The following is a 23,097-nucleotide window of genomic DNA, read 5'->3' as shown; positions in this document are numbered from 1 at the left end:
CCAGCCCTGGACGCCCAGAGCGTGACGAAGCCCCACGTCCTCGCATCACCTCCGCCCTCCCTCTCAGCGCCAGTAGACGCGCGACGGCACACTGCACCACCTGGACATGGCCCCTGGCCCGCGGGAACGCCGCAGGTGACGAACGCGTCGACGTCCATCCGCCACTGCCCGCGAGCTCCCGTCAAGCTCCCCGCCGCTGTAGCGCCTCGTTTTCCTCACAATCAAGCACGTCAGCACCGCATGGACGTCGCCAACACTCCGCGCCCACGCCTTGGCTCTTCGCGCCCCTGGACCGACGGCGACCATGGCGAACCTAGCCGGGCGCCACAACCTCCTCTCGCCGCTATAAAAGGAGCACTCCGCGCCCCAAACTAAGCACGCCAATCTCTTCCCCACCTCACCAGAGTTCTCCTCGCCGCCCCAATTTTATCCATTAGCCACCGCACCGCCGCAATTGCTAGCTCGTTGCCGCCGCCCGAAGCCGAAGCTCGCCGGAGAAGGAGGTCGCCCCAGGACGCGCCGCTGCTTCCAGGCGCCTTCCCATCATCGACAACGACGCGGCGCACCCCTCCGACGACCGCCGGAGCTCCGACGACGGCTCCGACCCCCTGCTGCCGCCGCGCTCGCCACTGCCTCTCGCCGTCGACGACGACAACCCTGGGCCGTTAGATCATCGCCTGATCCAACGCCTCTCTTTCCCCCGTACCGGTTCGGTAAGTAACCCCCGCTGACGTGTGGGTCCCGCCGTCAGACGGCCTGCTCGCGCTGGACGCGAAGTGGGCCGGCCCAACTCTTTTTCCCGCGCGAGCCCACCAATTCAAATTCGAATTTCCAGAGTATATGAAATTTACAATCTGATGCAAACTTTGATTTTCAATTGTGACAAATCTACTCAGCCAAATTTTACAAACTTTATATTTCTGGAAACCTTATGAAATTGTCTACACAATGCCACTGACTAGAACCCTAGATCTTTTGTAGAAATGAAATGACAAAATAAACAAGGCAGGGACTTTTCTGCCTTATAATAATTCTTAAAAATCAACCATAAATGCTTTTCAGTAAATTCCACCTCCAATAATTCACTTTTCACTTATACTAATTGTTTCTACAAGAATATGCCATGCTCACTTTGTATGATCATGGTTTAGTTGATTTAAATGCCATTATGGCTATTTTCTAGTCAAAGATATTGTCCAAAACTATTAATAAATTTTATGTGGGAGTTTCCCTCATTTAAATCTTGTCACCACCAATTCCAAGTAAAGTGGAGACTCTGGTTATTTAGGTCCCATAGGAATTGTTGGTGATATTAAATCTTTGTGATGTTAGAATTAAATGGTATGAGGTGCTCACCTCATTTAAATCTTTTTCTCCAAATGCTAAGTGTGAAGAGGTTGACTTGGGTCAACCTAGGTCACATATTATGCATAAGAGAAATTAAATCTTAATAAGATAATGAGAGGAAATTATTTTTCTGAATAATACAAAGTAACAATTAAGTTTAGTATGAGAGGAATTTATTTTTCTTAAGTAATAAGAAGAACCCATCCACCAACTTAATAGTAATATGTGATGCTAGTCTAGGTGTGTGAACCATGTTTGTGCAGAGTTTAGTAGATTAGTTTGGTGTGATGATTGTGTACCCCGTATTCGTATTTTAGACGCTAGTACCGAGGAGTACCAGGAGGAGGAGGAGGTCTACTTCCAGGAAGAAGAAGACCACTTTGACCAGTTTCCCAACCAAGGCAAGATAATACTCTTGCAAAGTGCAAAGCTCACCATGAGCAAGGCATTACCCCATTTACTTTATGCTTATGATCCTATTTCCCAGTTTTACTTTACAAGCTTTATTTACCTCTGTTTTATCAAAGTACTTTTGATTTATGTTTTACTAGGTTAGTACGGAGTTAGTACAAGAGTATCAAACTTAGCCTAGAAGCAAAGCAAATACTTAGCACCCCTCACACATAGTGGCTAGTGCTAAATTTAAAATGACTACTCTAGATGGGAACTTGTGTGATGAGTTGATGATGGTGAAAACCTTGGAATGATTAGTCATTTCCATTGAAAGTTTTTGAAGGTGAATATGACACTGAAGTTGACTTGGTGACTTGGGCTAAAAACTGATGATTGATTGGATGCGATACCATTCCAATTCTTGAGTACCCCCACAATACCTGATTATGGGTAGGGCTTAGCTGGAAATTTATGTGTCTTAGTATGGGTTCCCTCTGAACACACATCATAGGGGTTATGCTTGAGGCTGCCTCCGTTGCTGAGAAATGATGTGAATTGAAGGTGAATTGTACGGCCAAGCCCTGTGCAGTTCCCGGGTTAACAGTTGGTTTTCACCGGGAGGCCAAGCTCATGGGGAGAGGTGCCTATACTAGGGTGTGTAAATGAAAGGTTAACGGTTGATGATCCGCGTACTGAGTTACGATTATTCAGGGTTTTACCCCTGACGGATGTAATCAAATGTTGTGGCACAAGTGTGCGACCTCTGCAGAGTGTAGAACTATTCGAATAGCCGCGTCCGCGGATATGGACAATTGGAAAGGCCATTCTGTTTCCATCATCAGAATTTATATCTTTGTGACTGGTGTTTTTGAACTTGAACTGGAAAGGTGACTTTGACTTTGAATCACAACTGAGTTGTGGGAATGACACTAATGTTCCCACTTGAGTTAGTTAGCACTTGAGGAGTTGTTTACAAAAGTGTTTATGAAATAAAATTGGCTTTATGCAAATAAACTTAGAGCTTAGAACACCTTTATGACAATGCTAGTACTTACTTTAGTATTAGTTTGCGAGTACTTAAAGTACTCACGGCTTTGTCCCTGGCTATTCAAATGGCCAGAATATGAAGCCGAGCAGCAGTACGAGGAGGACGATCAGCAGGACGTCTACCACAACTAGGAGCTTCTAACGTCAAGCGTTGGCCTGTGGACTAGAGAGTCCTTGTATCTTACGCTTCCGCTATGAACTTGTGTTTGTTCGTTGATCAATAGATCAACTATTTGTGTAATATGGATCATGTGATTCCAAGTTGTAAGACATTATGGTTTGTAATGAATGATGACTGTGATACTTAACTATTATGCCTCGCAACAACAATTTCCTGGGATTGCGATGTATGACATAATAGGCATCCGGACTTAAAAATCCGGGTGTTGACAACAAGAACCACACGGTGCACACACTAGTCACCTTTACACACGTGCAGGAGGAATAGAACTACTTTAATAACATCACTAGAGTAGCACATAGATAAATTGTGATACAAAACTCATATGAATCTCAATCATGTAAAGCAGCTCATGAGATTATTGTATTGAGGTACATGGGAGAGAGATGAACCACATAGCTACAGCGAAGCCCTCAGCCTCAGGGGTGAATTACTCCCTCCTCATCATGGGGGCAGCGATGGCGGTGAAGATGGCGGTGAAGACGGCGGTGGAGATGGCTCCGGGGGCAATTCCCCGTCCGGCAGGGTGCCGGAACAGAGAGTTCTGTCCCCCGAATTGGAGTTTCGCGATGGCGGCGGCGCCCCTGGAGTCTTTCTGGAGTTTCGTCAATTGGTGTCGAGGTTTTAGGTCACGACGGCTTAAATAGGCGAAGAATCGGAGTCGGAGGGGCACAGGCTGGCCACTCCATCGGGGGGCGCGCCCCCCCGGGGCCCGCGCCACCCTAGGGTGTGGGGCCCCCCTGGCACTCCTCCGACTCTCCTTCGGTGTTCTGGAGCCTTCCGGGAAAAATAGGAGGTTTGGCGTTGATTTCGTCCAATTCCGAGAATATTGCCCGAACAGCCTTTCTGGAACCAAAAACAGCAGAAAACAGCAACTGGCCTCTCGGCATCTCGTCAATAGGTTAGTTCCGGAAAACGCATAAAAATGATATAAAGTGTGAACAAAACATGTTGGTATTGTCATAAAGCAAGCATGGAACATCGGAAATTATAGATACGTTGGAGACGTATCAGTTCCACACCCAAGTCGACTCCAGCTGAGTGAGCTCGGCGCGGATCGTGTCAACTGTCACCTCAATCTGAAGCGAAGGGTCCTGCTCCGGCAGCACGGTGATCACTGCCAGGTGTTGGGGGGTGCTAAGCTCCGCCCCCCCAAGGTCGATGTAGTAGAAGCCCCCATCGATCCCGTGTCCGAGGTACTCGATGACCTCCCGACGCCTGCGGCGGTCGAAGCGTTCCGTGCAGGCCGCAGCTTGATGGCCAGGGTCACCGCAGAAGAGGCACTGTTCCGGCCTCGTGCACGTGGACCGAAAGTGCCCCATCACCCCACAGTTGAAACAAATGTTGGATGTGGGGGACTTCTCCGCCGGCGCCGCCACCCCCAGCTGGGTATCAGCGCGGCCATCGTGCGATTGTCCCTGCGGAAGGACCATAGGCGGGTGCCCAAGCTGACCCCCACCCGCGGCCCCTCCCGCAGCGACGCCCGCAACGTTCTTCCTCTTCTTAGCCTTCTTCTTCTTCTTCGCAACTGTCGGTCCACCATGTTGCGCAGCTTGCGTCTCCGACGCCTCCCCCCGCTGCTCGTGACGAGGCGGTGTCCGGCCGTGGCCCTCCCGCCAGGAGGCATCGCGGCCATGATCCCTGCCCGGCCTCGGAGCGCGCAGCTCCAACTCGGCCCGCAGCGCGGCCTCTCTGCGCGACGCGGAAGGGGACGGGGCGCGTCGGCCCAGCCGAGCCGCCGCGGGCGGCATGGGCAGCGCCTCCCTGGTGACGCGCGGAGGAGACCCGCTCCCGGCCACCCTCAACCAGGCCCACCGCACGGCCATCCCGGCCGTGTCTGCGAGGCGACGGCGACCGCCGTCGGGGGAAGACCGGCGTGGAGGGGAGCGGCGCGGCGGAGAACGCCTCGCCGGGGGCCGGTGCGGCTCGGGAGCCGCGGGGGCGGCGGGCGCGGGGAGGCAGGGCGAACGCGGCGGTGGTGCTGTGGCGGGGATCTGCTCGAGGAAGGGCTCCTTGGCCGCTTGAGGACCATGTCGCGAAAGCTGGAGGTGAGCGGCGGCGGCGGCGGGTGGAGGCGGATGGCGCGGGCAGAGGCGGCGTGGCGACGGACCTGGTCGGGGCGAGCCGAATGGGCAAACCCTAAGTGGTTTGACCCCTTTCGGAGCCAGAACCACGAGGGCGCCGACGTGGGCCGCGCAGGCCCAACGCGAGGCTCAGCCTGGCGCCTCCAGGCCAACACAGGCCCAGGCCCATGCCTCCACCATCCATAGTGAACTGGGCGGCGCAGGAGCCGAGCGCGAGGCCTCCTTAAAGTCTTCGTCGCGAATACCCCAGTACCTAGAGCCACGATACGGAAAATCTTCCAGAGACGCCGCCGCCGCCAATCCCATCTCGGGGGATTCAGGAGATCGCCTCCGGCACCCTGCCGGAGAGGAGAATCATCTCCCGGAGGACTCTTCACCGCCATGGTCGCCTCCGGAGTGATGTGTGAGTAGTTCACCCCTGGACTATGGGTCCATAGCAGTAGCTAGATGGTCGTCTTCTCCTAATTGTGCTATCATTGTTGGATCTTGTGAGCTGCCTAACATGATCAAGATCATCTATTTGTAATGCTACATGTTGCGTTTGTTGGGATCCGATGAATATGGAATACTATGCTATGTTGATTATCAATCTATCTATGTGTTGTTTATGATCTTGCATGCTCTCCGTTGCTAGTAGAGGCTCTGGCCAAGTTGATACTTGTAACTCCAAGAGGGAGCATTTATGCTCGATAGTGGGTTCATGTCTCCATTAAATCTGGGGGAGTGACAGCAACCCCTAAGGTTGTGGATGTGCTGTTGCCACTAGGGATAAAACATCAATGCTATGTCTAAGGATGTATTTGTTGATTACATTACGCACCATACTTAATGCAATTGTCTGTTGTTTGCAACTTAATACTGGAGGGGGTTCGGATGATAACCTGAAGGTGGACTTTTTAGGCATAGATGCATGCTGGATAGCGGTCTATGTACTTTGTCGTCATGCCCAATTAAATTTCACAATACTCATCATAACATGTATGTGCATGGTCATGCCCTCTTTATTTGTCAATTGCCCAACTGTAATTTGTTCACCCAACATGCTATTTATCTTATGGGAGAGACACCACTAGTGAACTGTGGACCCCGGTCCATTCTTTTACATCGAATACAATCTACTGCAATACTCGTTCTACTGTTCTCTGCAAACATCATCATCCACACTATACATCTAATCCGTTGTTACAGCAAGCCGGTGAGATTGACAACCTCACTGTCACGTTGGGGCAAAGTAATTTGGTTGTGTTGTGCAGGTTCCATGTTGGCGCCGGAATCCCTGGTGTTGCGCCGCACTACACTCCGCCGCCATCAACCTTCGACGTGCTCCTTGGCTCCTACTGGTTCGATAAACCTTGGTTTCTTACTGAGGGGAAACTTACTGTTGTACGCATCACACCTTCCTCTTGGGGTTCCCAACGGACGTGTGTTGAACGGAAAGACATACGTCGACTACGCGCAGCATCTCCCACATCCAATCTCTTTACTTTGTTTATTGTCTTGCTTTACTTTATTTTATTTTCTATTTTGTTTGTTTTCTTTATATCAAAAACACAAAAAAAGTTACTTGCATTTACTTTATTAACCTTTTGTTTATTTCATCATGTTTCCCCCTAAGTTCACTTTGAAAGATATATCAGTAGGGCATGGGTCTATCATTGGAAGAGATAATATAGAAGAATTTTTCACTCATGTTAGTACAGTTAAAGATTTTGAAGATAGACACTTGGTAGAACTTGCTCCTACTTATGAAATTGCTACTGCCTCTTTAGTACACATGTTGGAAGCTAGATTTGTTAATCTTAACCCTATAATGCAACATATGTTTCTTACACTCTCTTATATGGAAGTAGGAGAAAAGAGAGATTTTGTTTTACAAACCCTTCTTAAAGAATTTGGTGATGTAGCTAGAGAAGCTAGAAAAGTCTTTATTCAACATAAGATGCTTGGCTTTTATTCCAATTTTGCAAATACCTTTGAAAAAATGGAAAAAGCTAGACTAAAGTACACTAATAAAGTCAATTGTGAGGGGGATATTAAAGTACCAATACCTTATAAACTCTTAGGAATGCATGAGGCACTAGAAAAGAATTTCGATTGGATTGTTCCTGAAAATTTGTTTGAGGAGGACAGTAAGCCTAAAAGTAATGAAAGAGGAGCCTCTGAAACTTACATAGATAAGATACAATGAATTGTTGAGAAAACTCCCAACTCCTATGTTGATGCTTCATCTCTTGATAATACTTGATTTACACTTTCTGCGCCTAGCTGAAAGGCGTTAAAAAAAGCGCTTATGGGAGACAACCATTATTTTACTTCTGCAATTTTTGTTTTATATTTGTGTCTTGGAAGTTGTTACTACAGTAGCAACCTCTCCTTATCTTTACTTTATTGCATTGTTGTGCCAAGTAAAGCCTTTGATAGTAAGGTTGATACTAGATTTGGATTTCTGCGCAGAAATAGATTTCTAGCTGTCACTAATTTTAGTAGGTCTCTCTGTAGGAAACTCAGAAAAATCTGCGAAAATTCATGAGTGATCCGCAGATATGTACGCAACTTTCATTCAATTTGAGCTTCTTCATCTGAGCATGTTAAGTGCATCGAAAAAAAATCGTCTTTACGGACTGTTCTGTTTTGACAGATTCTGCCTTTTATTTCGCATTGCCTCTTTTACTGTGTTGAGTGGATTTCTTTGCTCCATTAACTTTCAGTAGCTTTGGGTAATGTCCAGAAGTGTTAGAAATTATTGTGTACTCTCTGAACATGTGAATTTTTGATTATGCACTAACCCTCTAATGAGATTGTTTTGAGTTTGGTGTGGAGAAAGTTTTTCAAGAGTCAAGAGAGGATGATGATATAATACGATCAAGAAGAGTGAAAAGTCTAAGCTTGGGGATGCCCCCGTGGTTCATCCCTGCATATTTCAAGAAGACTCAAGCATCTAAGCTTGGGGATGCTCAAGGCATCCCCTTCTTCATCAACAACTTATCAGGTCACCTCTAGTGAAACTATATTTTTATTCCGTCACATCTTATGTGCTTTACTTGGAGCGTCTGTATGTTTTTATTTTTGTTTGTGTTTGAATAAATTCGGACCCTAGCATTCATTGTGTGGGAGAGAGACACGCTCCGCTTGTTCATATGAACACTGGTGTTCTTAGCTTTAATTTTAATGTTCATGGCGAAGGTTGAAAACTGCTTCGTTTATCGCTATTTGGTTGGAAACAGAAAATGCTTCATGTGGTAATTGGTATATGGTCTTGAATAATTTGATACTTGGCAATTGTTTGAGCTCTCAAACAGATCATGTTTAAGCTCTTACATCATGTAGTTTGAACCTATTAGTGGAGAATTGATGTAGAGCTTGTTGAAATTTGGTTTGCATGATTGGTCTCTCTAAAGTCTAGATATTTTCTGGTAAAAGTGTTTGAACAACAAGGAAGACAGTGTAGAGTCTTATAATGCTTGCAATATGTTCTTATGTAAGTTTTGTTGTACCGGTTCATACTTCTGTTTGCTTCAAACAACCTTGCTAGCCAAAGCCTTGTACTGAGAGGGAATGCTTCTCGTGCATCCAAAACCTTGAGCCAAAACTTATGCCATTTGTGTCCACCATAACTACCTACTATGTGGTATTTCTCTGCCATTCCAAAGTAAATTGCTTGCGTGCTACCTTTAAAATTTCATTCCTTGTCTTTGCAATATATAGCTCATGGGAAAGTAGCTTAAAAACTATTATGGTAAAGAATATGTCGCTTATGTATCTTATTTCCTATAAGTTGCTTGTTGAGCGGTAACCATGTTTCTGGGGACGCCATCAACTATTACACTTTTGTTGAATATCATGTGAGTTTCTATGCATGTTCGTCTTGTCTGAAGTAAGGGTGATTTGCCATGAGTTGAATGGTTTGAGTATGCATATTGTTAGAGAAGAACATTGGGCCGCCAACAAAAGCCATGTATCATGGTGGAAGTTTCAGCTTGGACATTAATCCTCAATCTCTTATGAGAATATTATGTGTTGTTGAATGCTTAAGCATTAAAGAGGAGTCCATTATCTGTTTTCTATGTTGTCCCGGTATGGATGTCCTCAAGTTGAGATTTATCAAAAACGGGAAATAAAATGCGATCTATCTCCTTGGACCTTTGTACAGGTGGCATGGAGGTACCCCTTTGTGACACTTGGTTGAAACATATGTAATGCAATGATAATCCATGGAAATCCGAGCTAATTAGGACAAGGTGCGAGCACTATTGGTATTCGATGCATGAGGCTTGCAACTTATAGGATGTCTTATGCATAACACATATGAATTATTACTACCGTTGACAAAATTGTTTCCACGTTTTCAAAATAAAAAGCTCTAGCACATAAGTAATCCCTGCTTCACTCTGCGAAGGGCCTTTCTTTTACTTTATGTTGAGTCAGTTTACCTACTTCTTTCCATCTTAGAACCAAACACTGGTGTCAACTGTGTGCATTGATTCCTACATACTTGCTTATTTGCACTCATCATATTACTTTGTGTTGACAATTATCCATGAAATATACATGTTGAAGTTGAAAGCAACTGCTGAAACTTATATCTTCCTTTGTGTTGCTTCAAAACCTTCTATTAAGAATTTATTGCTTTATGAGTTAACTCTTATGCAAGACTTATTGATGCTTGTCTTGAAATTACTATTCATGAAAAGTCTTTGCTATATGATTCAGTTGTTTAGTCATTATCTTTACCATTGCTTTGAATCACTTCATTCATCTCATATGCCTTACAATAGTATTGATCAAGATTATGATAGTAGCATGGCACTTCAGAAATTATCCTTGTTATCGTTTACCTACTCGAGGGCGAGTAGGAACTAAGCTTGGGGATGCTTGATACGTCTCAAACGTATATATAATTTCTTGTGTTCCATGCTAGTTTTATGATAATACTCACATGTTTTATATACACTTTATATCATTTTGATGCATTTTCCGGCACTAACCTATTAACAAGATGCCGAAGCGCCAGTTCCTGTTTTCTGCTGTTTTTGGTTTCAGAAATCCTACACAGGAAATATTCTCGGAATTGGACGAAACAAAAGCCCACGGTCTTATTTTCCACGGAGCCTTTCAGAAGTCCGAAGAGGAGACGAAGAGGGGCGTCGAGGCGGACAGACCCTAGGGGGGCGCGGCCCCACCCCTGGCCGTGCCGCCCTATGGGGTGGGCCCCTCGAGCGTCCCCCGACTCTGCCCCTTCGCATATATATTCTCTCCGTCGCGAAAACCCTAGTACCGAGAGCCACGATACGAGAAAAGTTCCAGAGACGCCGCCGCCGCCAATCCCATATCGGGGGATTCAGGAGATCGCCTCCGGCACCCTGCCGGAGAGGGGAATCATCACCGGAGGGCTCTATATCACCATGCCCGCCTCCGGACTGATGCGTGAGTAGTTCATCCTTGGACTATGGGTCCATAGCAGTAGCTAGATGGTTGTCTTCTCCTCTTGTGCTATCATGTTTAGATCTTGTGAGCTTCCTATCATGATCAAGATCATCTATTTGTAATGCTACATGTTGTGTTTGTTGGGATCCGATGAATATGGAATACTATGTCAAGTTGATTATTGATCTATCATATATGTGTTGTTTATGATCTTGCATGCTCTCCGTTGCTAGTAGAGGCTCTGGCCAAGTTGATACTTGTGACTCCAAGAGGGAGTATTTATGCTCGATAGTGGGTTCATGCCTCCATTGAATGCAGGACGATGTGAGAAAGTTCTAAGGTTATGGATGTGTTGTTGCCACTAGGGATAAAACAACGATGCTTTGTCTAAGGATATTTGTATTGTTTACATTACGCACAGTACTTAATGCAATTTTCTGTTGTTTGCAACTTAATACTGGAAGGGGTGCGGATGCTAACCCGAAGGTGGACTTTTTAGGCATAGATGCATGCTGGATAGCGATCTATGTAATTTGTCGTAATGCCCTAAGTAAATCTCATATTAGTCATCATGATATGTATGTGCAATTCTATGCCCTCTCTGTTTGTCAATTTTCCAACTGTAATTTGTTCACCCAACATGCTATTTATCTTATTGGAGAGACACCACTAGTGAACTGTAGACCCCGGTCCATTCTTTTACATCTGAAATACAATCTACTGCAATCATTGTTCTCTGTTGTTCTTTGCAAGCAAACATCATTCTCCACACCATACGTTTAATCCTTTTTTAGAGCAAGCCGGTGAGATTGACAACCTCACTGTTAAGTTGGGGCAAAGTATTTTGATTGTGTTGTGCAGGTTTCACGTTGGCGCCGGAATCCCTGGTGTTGCGCCGCACTACACTCCTTCACCAACAACCTTCACGTGACCTTCATCTCCTACTAGTTCGATAACCTTGGCTTCTTTCTGATGGAAAACTTGATGTTGTGCGCATCACACCTTCCTCTTGGAGTTCCCAACGGACGTGTGCATCACGCGCCATCAACCTTATAAAGGCTGGGAGCACGCGCGGGGCACGATGCAATTGATTGTAGTGCGGAAGTCCAACCGCCGCCTGCCATTGCGTGTCCAGAAGAGAAAACGGCGTCATTGATGGCGAAGGCTACGGTGCAGACGCGAAAGCGAATACCGCCTAAGGAGGCAGGAGAAACAACAATGTCTCGGAGAGACGCAACAACGCGCGGGCACTTAGCTAGTACTTATTACCTCTGCAGGGAAGTACATGGGCTTCCCACTAACCCGGCGGACGACGAGGTTTCTTGGGCCTTGGAACCATCAGGCATTTCCTAGGGGCGGTAACCGCATCGTTCAAGGACGTTTGGCGGACCAGAGTTCCACCAAAGATAAAGGTGTTCCTCTGGCAACTGATTCGGGGTCGGCTGCCCTCGGGGGACCAGCTTCTTATGCGACATGGTCCATCTAACGGGATGTGTGCGCTCTGCGGTGCTTGGGAGGACTGCAACCACATTTTCTTCACCTGCCTAACCGCGAGATTGATGTGGGCGGGGTGAGGGATGGGTCGGGGAGTTCATTGCACTTACCCAGGGCTTGAATAACCCCCTCTAGGCTAGCTTGATTCACGTTTGCGGTGCAATGCTAGACGCTATGGAACATTCGAAATAAGCTAGCAATAGAGGGAAAGCTGATCAGCAACCCGGCTGACGTTTTCTATCAAATATCTATACATATGCAGTGTTGGAGGGTTCTGGTCAGACAGAGCGACAGGAACTTGCTGGACTTGGCGGTGGGCGACGTCAGGAGGCTCTACGCGCGGACGCAGTCTGAGCAGGCATGAAGACAACACCTCGATCTTGATCATCTACGGCGGAGCTTTGGTGTTGTCCGGAGGTCCATGGTGTGTGTGCTAGGTCATGCCTTGAGGAGCTGGGAGCTTTGTATGAACTTGTATGTGAACCTATGTTGATATATGTGTGTGGGTGGAGTTGTATGGAACCTTGATTTCCATGTGTGGCTTTATATATAAAGCTGGACCGGAGGGCCTCTATTTAAAAAAAATTAAGATAAGAGCGCTTGCCATCATTTCTGAAGGCAAAGAGATAGGGGACAGCCAGCAACAGAGATTCTCGGCGAGAGAGAGAAGAGGGCGGCCATGGCGATGCCCACTTTTCATCTCGCCCCTGACCTGCCGCCCGTCTCACGCCTCTGCTTTGGTTCGCCCCCACATGCCACATCCATCATGTATCTCCTCCTTCGACCAATGGTTCTGTGCTGACTAGATTTCGTCGCAGGGACCATGACGATGGGGGAGCAGAGCGGGCCGCCGGAATCGCTCCGCCTCCTCGACGCCGCCTTCGACGCCGGCGTCAACTTCTTCGACTCCGCCGAGATGTGCGCCTCGTTCTTTTATCATCCCACGCCCCTCCCAGAAACACCTCAACCGCTCAAGTAAAACCCCATTGCGAAATTGCAAAGCAGGTACCCAGTGCCGCAGCGCAGGGAGACGCACGGGCGCAGCGAGGAGCTCGTCGGCCGTTGGCTGCGAGCCCGGAGGGTCCCCCGCGACAGCGTGGTGCTCGCCACCAAGGTCACCTTTTCGTCAACAGTCAATATGCCCCCTTGTAGAAAGTAACTAGCACGACCACTGAGATTTTTTCATTATGAAGCAAGAACACCACTGAACTGAATTTCAATTTATCGCTATGTTGAGATGCTGCATTGGTAGGTGACAGGTTGCTGGGCCATCTGGTCAGATGACGTGGATCCGTGGAGGGCCGGCGGCTCTTGATTCCCGGAACATCACTGAGGCAATCGATAGCAGGTTGGTCAGTTGGTATAAACTGTTTCTTGTTGCAAACTCTGTTGGATTGGCTTGCAGCATGCTTTTATCATTTTGTGCTAATTACAGCAGTTAGTCCTTTCTTCTGAATGATTATCTAACACAATGCAGGTTCTCGAGTATGTTTGCTTAGTTAAACAAGTGGTATTTTAGCTCATGCTGTCTGAATGCATCTTATGCTCTCATTTTGTCATCTTTGTTGCAGTTTGTGCAGGCTGGGTGTAGATTACATCGACCTTTACCAGATACATTGGCCTGACCGGTCTGTAAAATAACACCATTTTATACATGTAGTAGTAATGCCATGTTTCTTTCTTGTATCATGTGCACCTCGAGTCTGAAAACAAGGCATGCTGAACTTGCAGTTATGTTCCGATGTTTGGAGAGACAGATTACGACCCAAGCCGCCAGTACGCATATGTACCGATGGAAGAACAGCTAGAGGCTCTTGGAAAAGGCATAGATGCTGGCAAGGTACTATGCGGGGTTGTTGTTAGTGTGACATTTTTCCTATTCATCCGAGATGTTGTATTTTCTTCTTGGCAACTCATTCCTTGATGGTATAGATCAGATACATTGGCCTTAGCAATGAAACACCATATGGATTGATGAAGTTCCTTGAACTGAGTAGGGATTTCCAGTTGCGCTCAAAGATAATAACAGTTCAAGTAAAGCAGTCGATTCTTGTTATAATTATCTCGATCTATATTCTTCCAGATTTCCAGTACCAGATAACACTTCATACTTCTCCTACGCTTTCGCAGAACTCATACAACTTGATGTGTCGAAATTTTGATGCTGGATTGTCAGAATGCTGCCATCAGGAGAGGTATCTAGATTAGAGCCCTGTAATCTTCAGTTAGATACATTTCTGGGTGAAAACTATTGCGATCTCAGTCTGTAGTTCCTTTATACAAGCTGTCACTGAACTGCCTTTTTAAACCATCATATTTGCAGAATCAATTTGCTGGCCTACAGCCCAATGGCAATGGGTATACTTTCAGGGAAGTATCACTCACCCGATGATAACGGTCCGCCAGATGCACGAATGAATCTTTTCAAAGGTGCAAGCTGTACATTTTAAATGGGTTCATAGTCAGGTTCCGCAGTCCCTTCTATTTGATTCTGTCCCTGCATCATTGCTGTTTCTCCTGATTTATAGGGAGGTACTCTGAAGGTGAATCCCGATACAATCTTCAAAATCCCAAACTGGAATCAGCAGTGAAGGTGTGCTAATAATACATACATTGTGTGAAACCTCATCGTTAGTTCTTATACATAGTTGTTATAAATTGCTTCAGGAATACAAAAGAATTTCTGCGAAGTATGACATTTCTCCAGCAATGCTAGCTATTGGTATGTTACCTCTCTTTTTTTGTTCTACATAAATTTGCACTCTTACTGTGTAATCGATCCCATGCTTCTCATGTTCATACTTTCAGCATTTGTACTGAGACACCCCCTTGTTGGATCAGCTGTTTTTGGTGCAACTAAATTATGGCAGCTTGATGAAGTTCTCCAGTCAACGAAGATTCATCTTTGTGAGGAAATTGTTGTAGAGATCAATGATGTCCATGCAAGATTTCCCAATCCTTGCCCATAACTTTCTTAACATTGACCTTTATTGTTTCCTAATTGACATGTGCATATGATCAGTAGGGACTAGCAATTTTTCAGCGCTGAGTTAGTCATCTACTTGTCTGAGAGCTTCATTCTAGCCTTCATAATCTTGCCAAGAAGTATCAAAGCAATCTGAAATTAAATTGTTTACCCGCAACTCTTCAAGATTACTTATATATCTTCTTATAATCCATTTGTTTGCAAACTCCGAATGTCGAGTTCCAACATTTGTCTCATTTGAGGATATGAGTGTGAGCTCATTAGGTACAGGAATGCAATGCCAGTAGTTCTGATATGAAACAAGGCTCTAATTTTTCGTGGGAAAAGACATGCGACTGCATTTCAGTTTGGTCAGTTCATCTCAACCAAAATGCAACACTCTCTGATTTTCTCGCAGAGAATATGGCTATGCAAAGTAGTTCATACCGTTATGATGATCACATTTACATATCAGCTTCGTCAGCTGTTTCATCTGGAGAAAATGCAACCAGCATACATATGATTAGCATATCTCAATCTATGTAGTCATTGATCAATCGTGTCGTAATTCAGTCAAAATAATAAAGAAGAACTAAATCTTGTAAGCATACATAACCTAGTGGAAGGCAGGAAGCTAAGGTCAGAACAGAATTAGTATCCAGGAAACACAATTTTACAAAGCCAAAAGCATGGCCGGAAGTGACACCACTTGTTGGATCGTGTGAAAAGTTTGGATGATAAACAAAGAGGGGCCAAGGTAAGAGCTATAATCTAAAGCTTATCTTGTGTCAAGGAACATACATGTAAAATGGTGTAGTATTTGGTTTGGTTTGCTCTAACATCTCAAATACACTAGTCCAGTTTTTCTTCTGGGCTTTCATCTGCTTCTGATTGCACATTGCAGGAACCACAGTGAACTTATAAGAATATATAGAGAGAAGGCATACATAATAATAGGTAAAATCCAGTCATATGTATGATGTGCTCTAGTTCCTTCATTCCAGACTATAGTATCAATTCATCCTGATCCTAATGACCATCATGATTAACTGGTGTTCGATCTTGGTCATGCTATAAGTATGTTTGGTGATTCAGCGACGTGCTCATGCTTGAATCATGAGAAGCATTAACCAGTGTAGTAGATCATGCTTGTTCTATCTACAAATGACAACACAGCTCCGTAACAAAAATTGGTAACAACTTTTACGAAATGGAGTAATTAGGATAGAAATTTGCTTATGGGGTAATTAACGTCAAAATTATCGAACTAGGGGGTAAAAGCTGGAATTTTCAGTTAAGAAATACTAGTAGATGGAATAATTGTTGCAATCAGGGTTAGCAAAAAAATAGATACTACTAGATGGAATTATTGTTGCAATCAGGGTTAGCAAAAATATATATACTAGTAGATGGAATTATTGTTGGTGAATCAACAATACACCGATTCTTGAATCATGAGAGGCATTATTTAGTGTCGTAGGTCATGCTTATTGTGTTATCTACACACACCACCATGGCACCATAGCTCAAGAAATGGAGGAATAGTAGATCCAGGAGTACCATATATATGGAGAGGATAACAACAAATAGATTTGCAGTGTAAGATTTTTGTGGAGAAAAAAAAAAAAGAAACAGATTTGCTATTGGAATCAGTCATGTACTGACAATTTTACATATAGAGATAGTACATCATATAGACCTCCGCATCTCACCAGCGTAAAAGACAAGACATGACTCAGGTAACAAACATTGTTTGCGTAGCGCTGGCATGATGCTAACACTCTTCACGCATGTCATGTAGAATCTTGCGCTACTACGTGTATTTGAGTTGATCTCTCTTTGGTCTTAAGGATTTTCATTCGTACTTTATGAATTTGTTTCTTCAGAGCTCTATGAAAATTATGAGGTATGTAAGATTTGAACCTTAGGATTTTTCCTACTATCTGTGTTACATGTAATTCTGTAGGAAAATCTAGTTGAATCCAGCCTCATGGTATGTCATACAGCTAACCCTTCAAAAAAAGCATAAGCTTTTTTGTGGCGCACCCATGCAACATGTGTTACACATAATTATGTTGGCATAGGATTTAACATACCATGACATGTAATTGCTATGTTTTTACTATGCTTGCGTTTTTTAAATCTTGTGAACTAAAAAGGCCTAGATCTGATTGTACTAACCATTGTATATGTGGTTCTTTAGAAAACCAAACTATTTTGATCGTTAGAGTATTCCTTTTGGAGATGTAATTTTCTGGCATGCCTGAGATAGACTGGTTCCTATCGATGAAAGAAGTTCCGTCAGCAATATGGTTGATTTTCTTGTAGGTTAAGAGCTTTTTTAGATTCATCTACTTCCCAGGGCAGGAACCGAAGTGAACTTAGGACATCATACAGAGCATTAAAAAAACAGTGGTAGCTTGAATTAAAAAATAATAATCCTTCGGTGTGTTTCCAACCCAAGTTGTAGCAAATTAATATAGGTTTTGATTGCCTCAGTCAAATCTCATTTCCCTTGGACGGATAGAAGTGACACATGAGCGAGGACACACCGCTAATAAGTTTGTTGATGAACTGGTCAGCATCAATATCACCGAACGCATCACGGGCTCTATTTTTGTCTACAAATTGGGTCAACTAAAATCTGTGATTTGTTTCGGTTGACTCTAGTATCTCAGAAACAAACAAGAGTATGTTTCCACCAGAAAAGGACCTCCTTGGCTCCACTCATTGTGAGTGATGAAAATACTTGAAAATATCTATAGTAAGTATCGACTCCCTTACTGCCAAAGAACTCATCACGTCATCATTTTACTATGATCATTTGCGTCAGTAGTGCATGGTAGGTCACGCCATTGTTCCTCGTATCAGTTTGTTTTCTTCTGCCAAGAGGTTACAGCATGACACATCTCCTCATTGGACGCCTCTTTTCCACACTTTAGTATATGGCATCAATCAGTTGCCCTGTCTTTTGGTTATCAGGGAAGGCTTTGTGTGGATTGTGGCCATCCATCCCAAATCACTCACGAAAAGAGGGTGGATTTGGAATGCGAAACATCCCTAGTGCATTGAGAAGCCACGGTTGTGCGTTTTCTAGAGAGAAAAAAGAGCCGCATTTTCTGCAGAGTAACGTGTGGATGTTCACATATCTCAATCTGCCCGCATGCAGCGTCGCTGCAGTAACACTGGGACCATACACGACGGATGAGGCAGGAGCATATCATATAAGCACATGTCAGACCATTCTGAATCAGACATCATATGTTTTCTGTTATCCCATTTTCGAGAAAGGGCACTTTGTTAAAGAATCAAGATGATGCTTAGAACACCTTACCTCTGCAACAACATATCATCGAATAGACATTGAGGATGCAGATAACTAAAAACTATCGTGTCATGGTGCTACCATCAATCGTCAACTTCAACTTCCTACCCTAGTTGCCGGGTACGGCCACTGAAGGCCAGATAAAGGATTTTCAAATAGAGAGGAAGTTCAAACAAACTTCAAGCAATGTCTTCAACAAGGAGACAACATGCATGCGCCACCATTGTCAGATCCGATCCAGCCAATTAATTAAGTTATGAATTTTGGGATATTCACTTTGGCTCATAGGAGCATTTGCTCCTACTATGTGAATCTATATTTTGAAGTGTCAAAAAATTCTAAAGTAAAAAAATTCATGTACATCTACACATTTTATGTTCGTGCACAAGTTTTCAAAAGAAACTAAAAAAATGTGTGGCTCCTGTAAAAAAGATAAATTTTGATGCTATAACACGACTACATACAGGACATTTTTTTGTCTGTTTTGTACACGCCACATAAAATGTTTTTTCTCCATGAAAACTTGTGCACTAACAAAGAATGTCACGATGTACCCCAAAAAATTATGTCAAATTTTTTTGACATTTTTTAAATTATCTTTTAATTATTTTGTATAATGGGAGCATTTGCTCCTATGAGCCAAAACGCCACCTCCATGAATTTTTCACTACAGAGCTCGAGAACCAGCACTCATAGAGCACTACCAAACTGAAATCTCCCGATGTGGACAATCTGCCATACCTCTTTCCATTGACAAATTGCAACAACACACAATCCTCGGAGATGCTCAACAAACCCAAGAGAATCCTAATCCTAAGGTAGTACGCCTTTGCCGATCCCTCTGCCAATTCTTGAGTTGACGAAATCCAGCAAACTATGGAGACCTACTACATGCAATTTTATTAGCCATCATATGTCATGTGGCTCTTTGTAAAATAAAGCAAATTATGATTATTCGGCTATTCTTGGCAGGTTCGTCCGAAACTGTTCCTATCCATGAAAGAAGTTCCGTTAGGAATATGACGTACGTTAGCCCGCGCGTCTACCCCCGGTAGTGGCAATCCATCACAGAGCGGGATGCATATGGAATATGCATATCCATCCCTTCAGCAAGGACACGGACACCACGTCCAGAAAGTCGTCGTGTGAAGTCCAGAGACAACCCCATTCAACCAGTCGTCCTCGACAATGGGTGGTATGGCCTTGCTGATTTCCTTGGCTTGAAGGTGGGTGACTACGTGATGTTCAAGATCATCCTAAACGGGTTCAAGATGACAATGTACGACTGCATCAACTCCTGTGAGAGAGAGGTCTCCTGCAATGATCACCCCTAATTACCCAACAGTTCTAATTTAACCTTTTCTCGTCGGTCGGCCTTTTTTGAACTTTTGGTGACGTTTGACGGCTGTGGAATAGTAGCTCTGTGCTAGCTATGTGATGTGTGCTGAACTGCTGCTCTGCCTTTTGTAGCCATTACTGATGATGTAACTAAAAACGCATTATAATATGATGCAGTGTCAGGCTAAGCTCTGCATTTTTTGTACGTTAGCTCTACATATTTTCTTGTGTGCGTCTATGGAAATAAGGTGGGTAAGATCACCAGGTGCAAGAAGAGGTGACAACATCTCACGCCTTCTAATATGATGCATATTTTCTTGTTTGTGTGTGTGAAAATGAGGTGGGTAACATCACCAGCTGCAAGAAGAGGTGACAACATCTCTCACATGCTCCACAACCTCCACAAGCCTTCTTCTCTTCCACTCACTCCTTGGAGTTCGAAACAATGTCAATGTCTGAAAGGAGCACGGGAAGCTCGTACTTGGAGGACGACCCGTACTACACCACTCGGCGACGGTGCTTGGGGCCTCCGATTCGTAGCAGGGAGGCGCCGAGCGACTACGCTCAAGGTCGTCAATGTACCTTCTGCGGCAGGAAGACACCGTGCAAGATCTCATGGAGTAACCCTAATCTTGGAAGGAGGTACGACAGCTGCTCCAGGCCAAAGGTAAATCACCATATATTAGGAGCTTCGAAATCCCCTTTTCTCGGTGTTAAATTTGCTCTGCTTCTTGTTCCATTGTGCTAGGGTGAAAAAAATGCAAGTTTTTCCGGTGGTATGACGAGGAAGGTGAGGTGCTGAGCCCCTTCATGAAGCAACTCATCATTGACCTGCGCGATGTCATCTGGGATAAGATGGAAGAGATTTCGTGCTTAGAGCTTGAACTGTTGCAGCAGAAGGGGAAGAAAGAAGGCAGCTGTATGAGAGTGATTTTAAAGGTGTTGGTTTCAGTAGGTTCAGCAATGTCTCTTGGTATGATTACGTCTGCACGGTGAGCGCAGCCGCGTGTCTTCATCCTTGACTGGGCTAGCTATGTGTCTTTCCGCTATCTTTCTCCCCCTTCTCGCTTGAGAGTCGCCCCGTCCTCACTGGGCTGCTCTCCCCATTTCATCGGCCGGCCTCACCGACCGAAGTGGACGGGTGAGCCGAGTACCGTCTACTCTAGATACTTATCTGGCAGGTTGTAGGTCTAGTTTTAGATCTCGCTGGGTTCTGGTTGTAAAATACAAGTACGTGGTTACATTTTATTTTTTTGAGGGGCCTTGTATTTTAGAAAGTTGTAATGCAACATTAATGTTGATCTACAGCAGTATAATCTTCTTTTTATTAGATTATCAGGTTGTACACTCTATATAGCGCAGTTTCATACAATAGTTATTTATCACTTGGAAACAATGAGTTTGAGACCGGAGGAGGTTATTTGCTCGAGATGCAAATGGCCATGATGTAGGAACGAAATCCTCTGTACACACCAATTTGGAAATTGAGGTGGATGTATGTAGTTGCAAGTACAACTTTTTTTACAAAGTGTTGCAGTACAGATGCTGAAATATTTTCAGCTTCGCATAATTAAACAAAAAAATAATACACTCATTCAACATTAATGCACCTATCATAAGTTTGAGACATGGCCAGAATGCAAGTTATGCGATTACAACACGATGATAATTTCTTGCTGGGAATCTATTCCTGATCACTATCTACATTCATTTCGCAATAACTATAATTTCCATTGTAGTACTCACCATTGGTAGTGCCGGAAAAAGGGAACACCTTTTTAGCATGCATAGCTAGAACTAAAGTATCATCCTTGGTCCATCGACTTCTTGCAGGTGTGTTTTTCGAAGATCTGTTATTTTTTAGAGCAGTTTTCTCCTCCGGTGTAAGCCAGGCACATCTAAAAAAACACAGACCTATCACCATGGTACTGTAACATAATAATCTCTTTCAGGGTTCCATGGCAAGCAATCAGGTCTTCATCTTCGCCATATGTGCTTGCTATCATGATTCCACCATTCTCTCGCTTCTTATTTGCACCCCTTACAGCCGTGCAAAATTGAACCCCATTCACTATACATGCTGAGTATTTCGTGATTCTGTGATCAGGACCACATGCCAAGACGAAGATATTATCATCTACCAGATTGCCATTCTTAATCTTCAGTATCTTCCAAAACACAAGAAAAGAAATATATCACCATCTGCTGATAAAACCTTTGTTCCAAGAGTTTTTACAACGTGAGAATGAAAACTAACATAGCATCTGAACCATGATGCAAACTCTGTAGCCATCATTTTTTGAATGTCTGGCACCCCTCCTTGCTCCAACTCTTGTCTGAACATTCTTCCAAAATTGGAAAATAAGTCAATAGCTAGGTAGATAAGCATGTTCGAAGGTACGCAAGTAATAGATGTGAATAACATACTCTCTGTATTGCTCAACTTCATCACAGCTATTCAACATAAACCACACTATTTCATCAATTTCACCTTTAAAATATCCATAATCGTATCCAGAAGTACAACTAACTCCATGCCCAAAAAGGTCTATACTTTTTCTCACACCATACTTTATAGCATACAACCACTTCTCGGCTGGGAACTTCCACCTATATTGGAAAGGAGCTTGGAGCATCGCCTCTTCTTCCGGTAAATGTAGATCTAACTCGATTATTGCTGCAATTTGGTCTTTTGGATGATTTGAAACACCATTTTTGTCACAGTGAACAAAAGCATCATATCCTCTTGTATCATATCCTCTTGTTGTACGTCCTGAATGATTACTCAGAGCTGGGTAAGCGTTAATGCAGTAGAGATTATGTCCCTGATAGACAGTTGCAGTTTGTAGATCTACAAAAAATGCATCAGACCGATCAACATCATTGACAGGCACCTCGGCAGTATGTTCCATAACATCTGCAAGAAATTCCTCTGCATGATTCACCCCTCCACTATTAGCATCATTGTCAGGCACGTAGAGAGGATGTTCAATGACATTAGCAGCAAATCCCTTTGTATGATTCACCTCTCCATGATAAACATCATTGTTGACAGGCACCTCGGCAGGATGCTCAATCGCATTTGCATCAAAGTCCTCTGCATGATTCACCAATCCATGATCAGGACTATTGTCAGGACGCTCGACAGGATATTCAATACTTTCCGTATCAAATTCCAGTGCATGATTTACACTTCCATCATCAGGCACCACAGGATGTTCTATAACCCCTGCATCAAAGTCCTCTAAAATATTCACTGCTTCATGATTTTTAGACAACTCATTACCATGTACAATAACAACTGCATCAGAGGGATCTCTGTGATGTACACACCTATGGTAAGTAGGATCCATGCCCCTTACGAACAAGTGACACTGCACAGGAATTTGAGTACTATACTTGAGATTCAAACACTCCGTACATGGGCATAGTATTTTATCATTCTCACGGAATCTATCTCGAACAAAGTTCATAAATCCAGTCAGACCTTCCACGTATT

At 44.2% G+C, this 23,097-nt stretch overlaps 1 protein-coding gene across 2 annotated transcripts; it reads left to right on the top strand.

Moving 5' to 3' along the window:
• Window positions 1-12,554: 12,554 nt before the first annotated feature.
• On the top strand, window positions 12,555-15,161 carry LOC127295425 (uncharacterized). 2 transcript variants are annotated; one of them, XM_051325374.2, is made up of 12 exons: window positions 12,555-12,710; window positions 12,789-12,888; window positions 12,976-13,084; window positions 13,230-13,318; window positions 13,542-13,598; window positions 13,702-13,810; window positions 13,903-14,004; window positions 14,101-14,165; window positions 14,294-14,400; window positions 14,499-14,563; window positions 14,638-14,692; window positions 14,779-15,161. In XM_051325374.2, the coding sequence occupies exons 1-12, from the start codon at window positions 12,650-12,652 to the stop codon at window positions 14,937-14,939; spliced, it is 1,080 nt and encodes a 359-aa protein (XP_051181334.1). In that variant the 5' UTR covers window positions 12,555-12,649; the 3' UTR covers window positions 14,940-15,161. The 2 variants fall into 2 exon arrangements, with proteins under 2 accessions (XP_051181334.1, XP_051181335.1); XM_051325375.2 differs by lacking the exon at window positions 13,903-14,004.
• The last annotated feature ends 7,936 nt before the right edge of the window (window positions 15,162-23,097 follow it).

Source organism: Lolium perenne, chromosome 4 (genome assembly GCF_019359855.2).
Source record: "Lolium perenne isolate Kyuss_39 chromosome 4, Kyuss_2.0, whole genome shotgun sequence".
NCBI lineage: Eukaryota > Viridiplantae > Streptophyta > Magnoliopsida > Poales > Poaceae > Lolium > Lolium perenne.
Note: the sequence above shows the minus strand (reverse complement) of the source record. Positions and strands in the feature narration are given on the sequence as shown.

Excerpts from the sequence above, each read along its gene's own strand:
- LOC127295425 (XM_051325374.2), top strand. The coding sequence starts at position 12,650 with ATGGCGATGCCCACTTTTCATCTCGCCCCTGACCTGCCGCCCGTCTCA. Across the intron at positions 13,319-13,541 it reads ACTGAGGCAATCGATAGCAG|TTTGTGCAGGCTGGGTGTAG; the intron begins GTTGGTCAGTTG and ends TCTTTGTTGCAG. Across the intron at positions 13,599-13,701 it reads CAGATACATTGGCCTGACCG|TTATGTTCCGATGTTTGGAG; the intron begins GTCTGTAAAATA and ends CTGAACTTGCAG.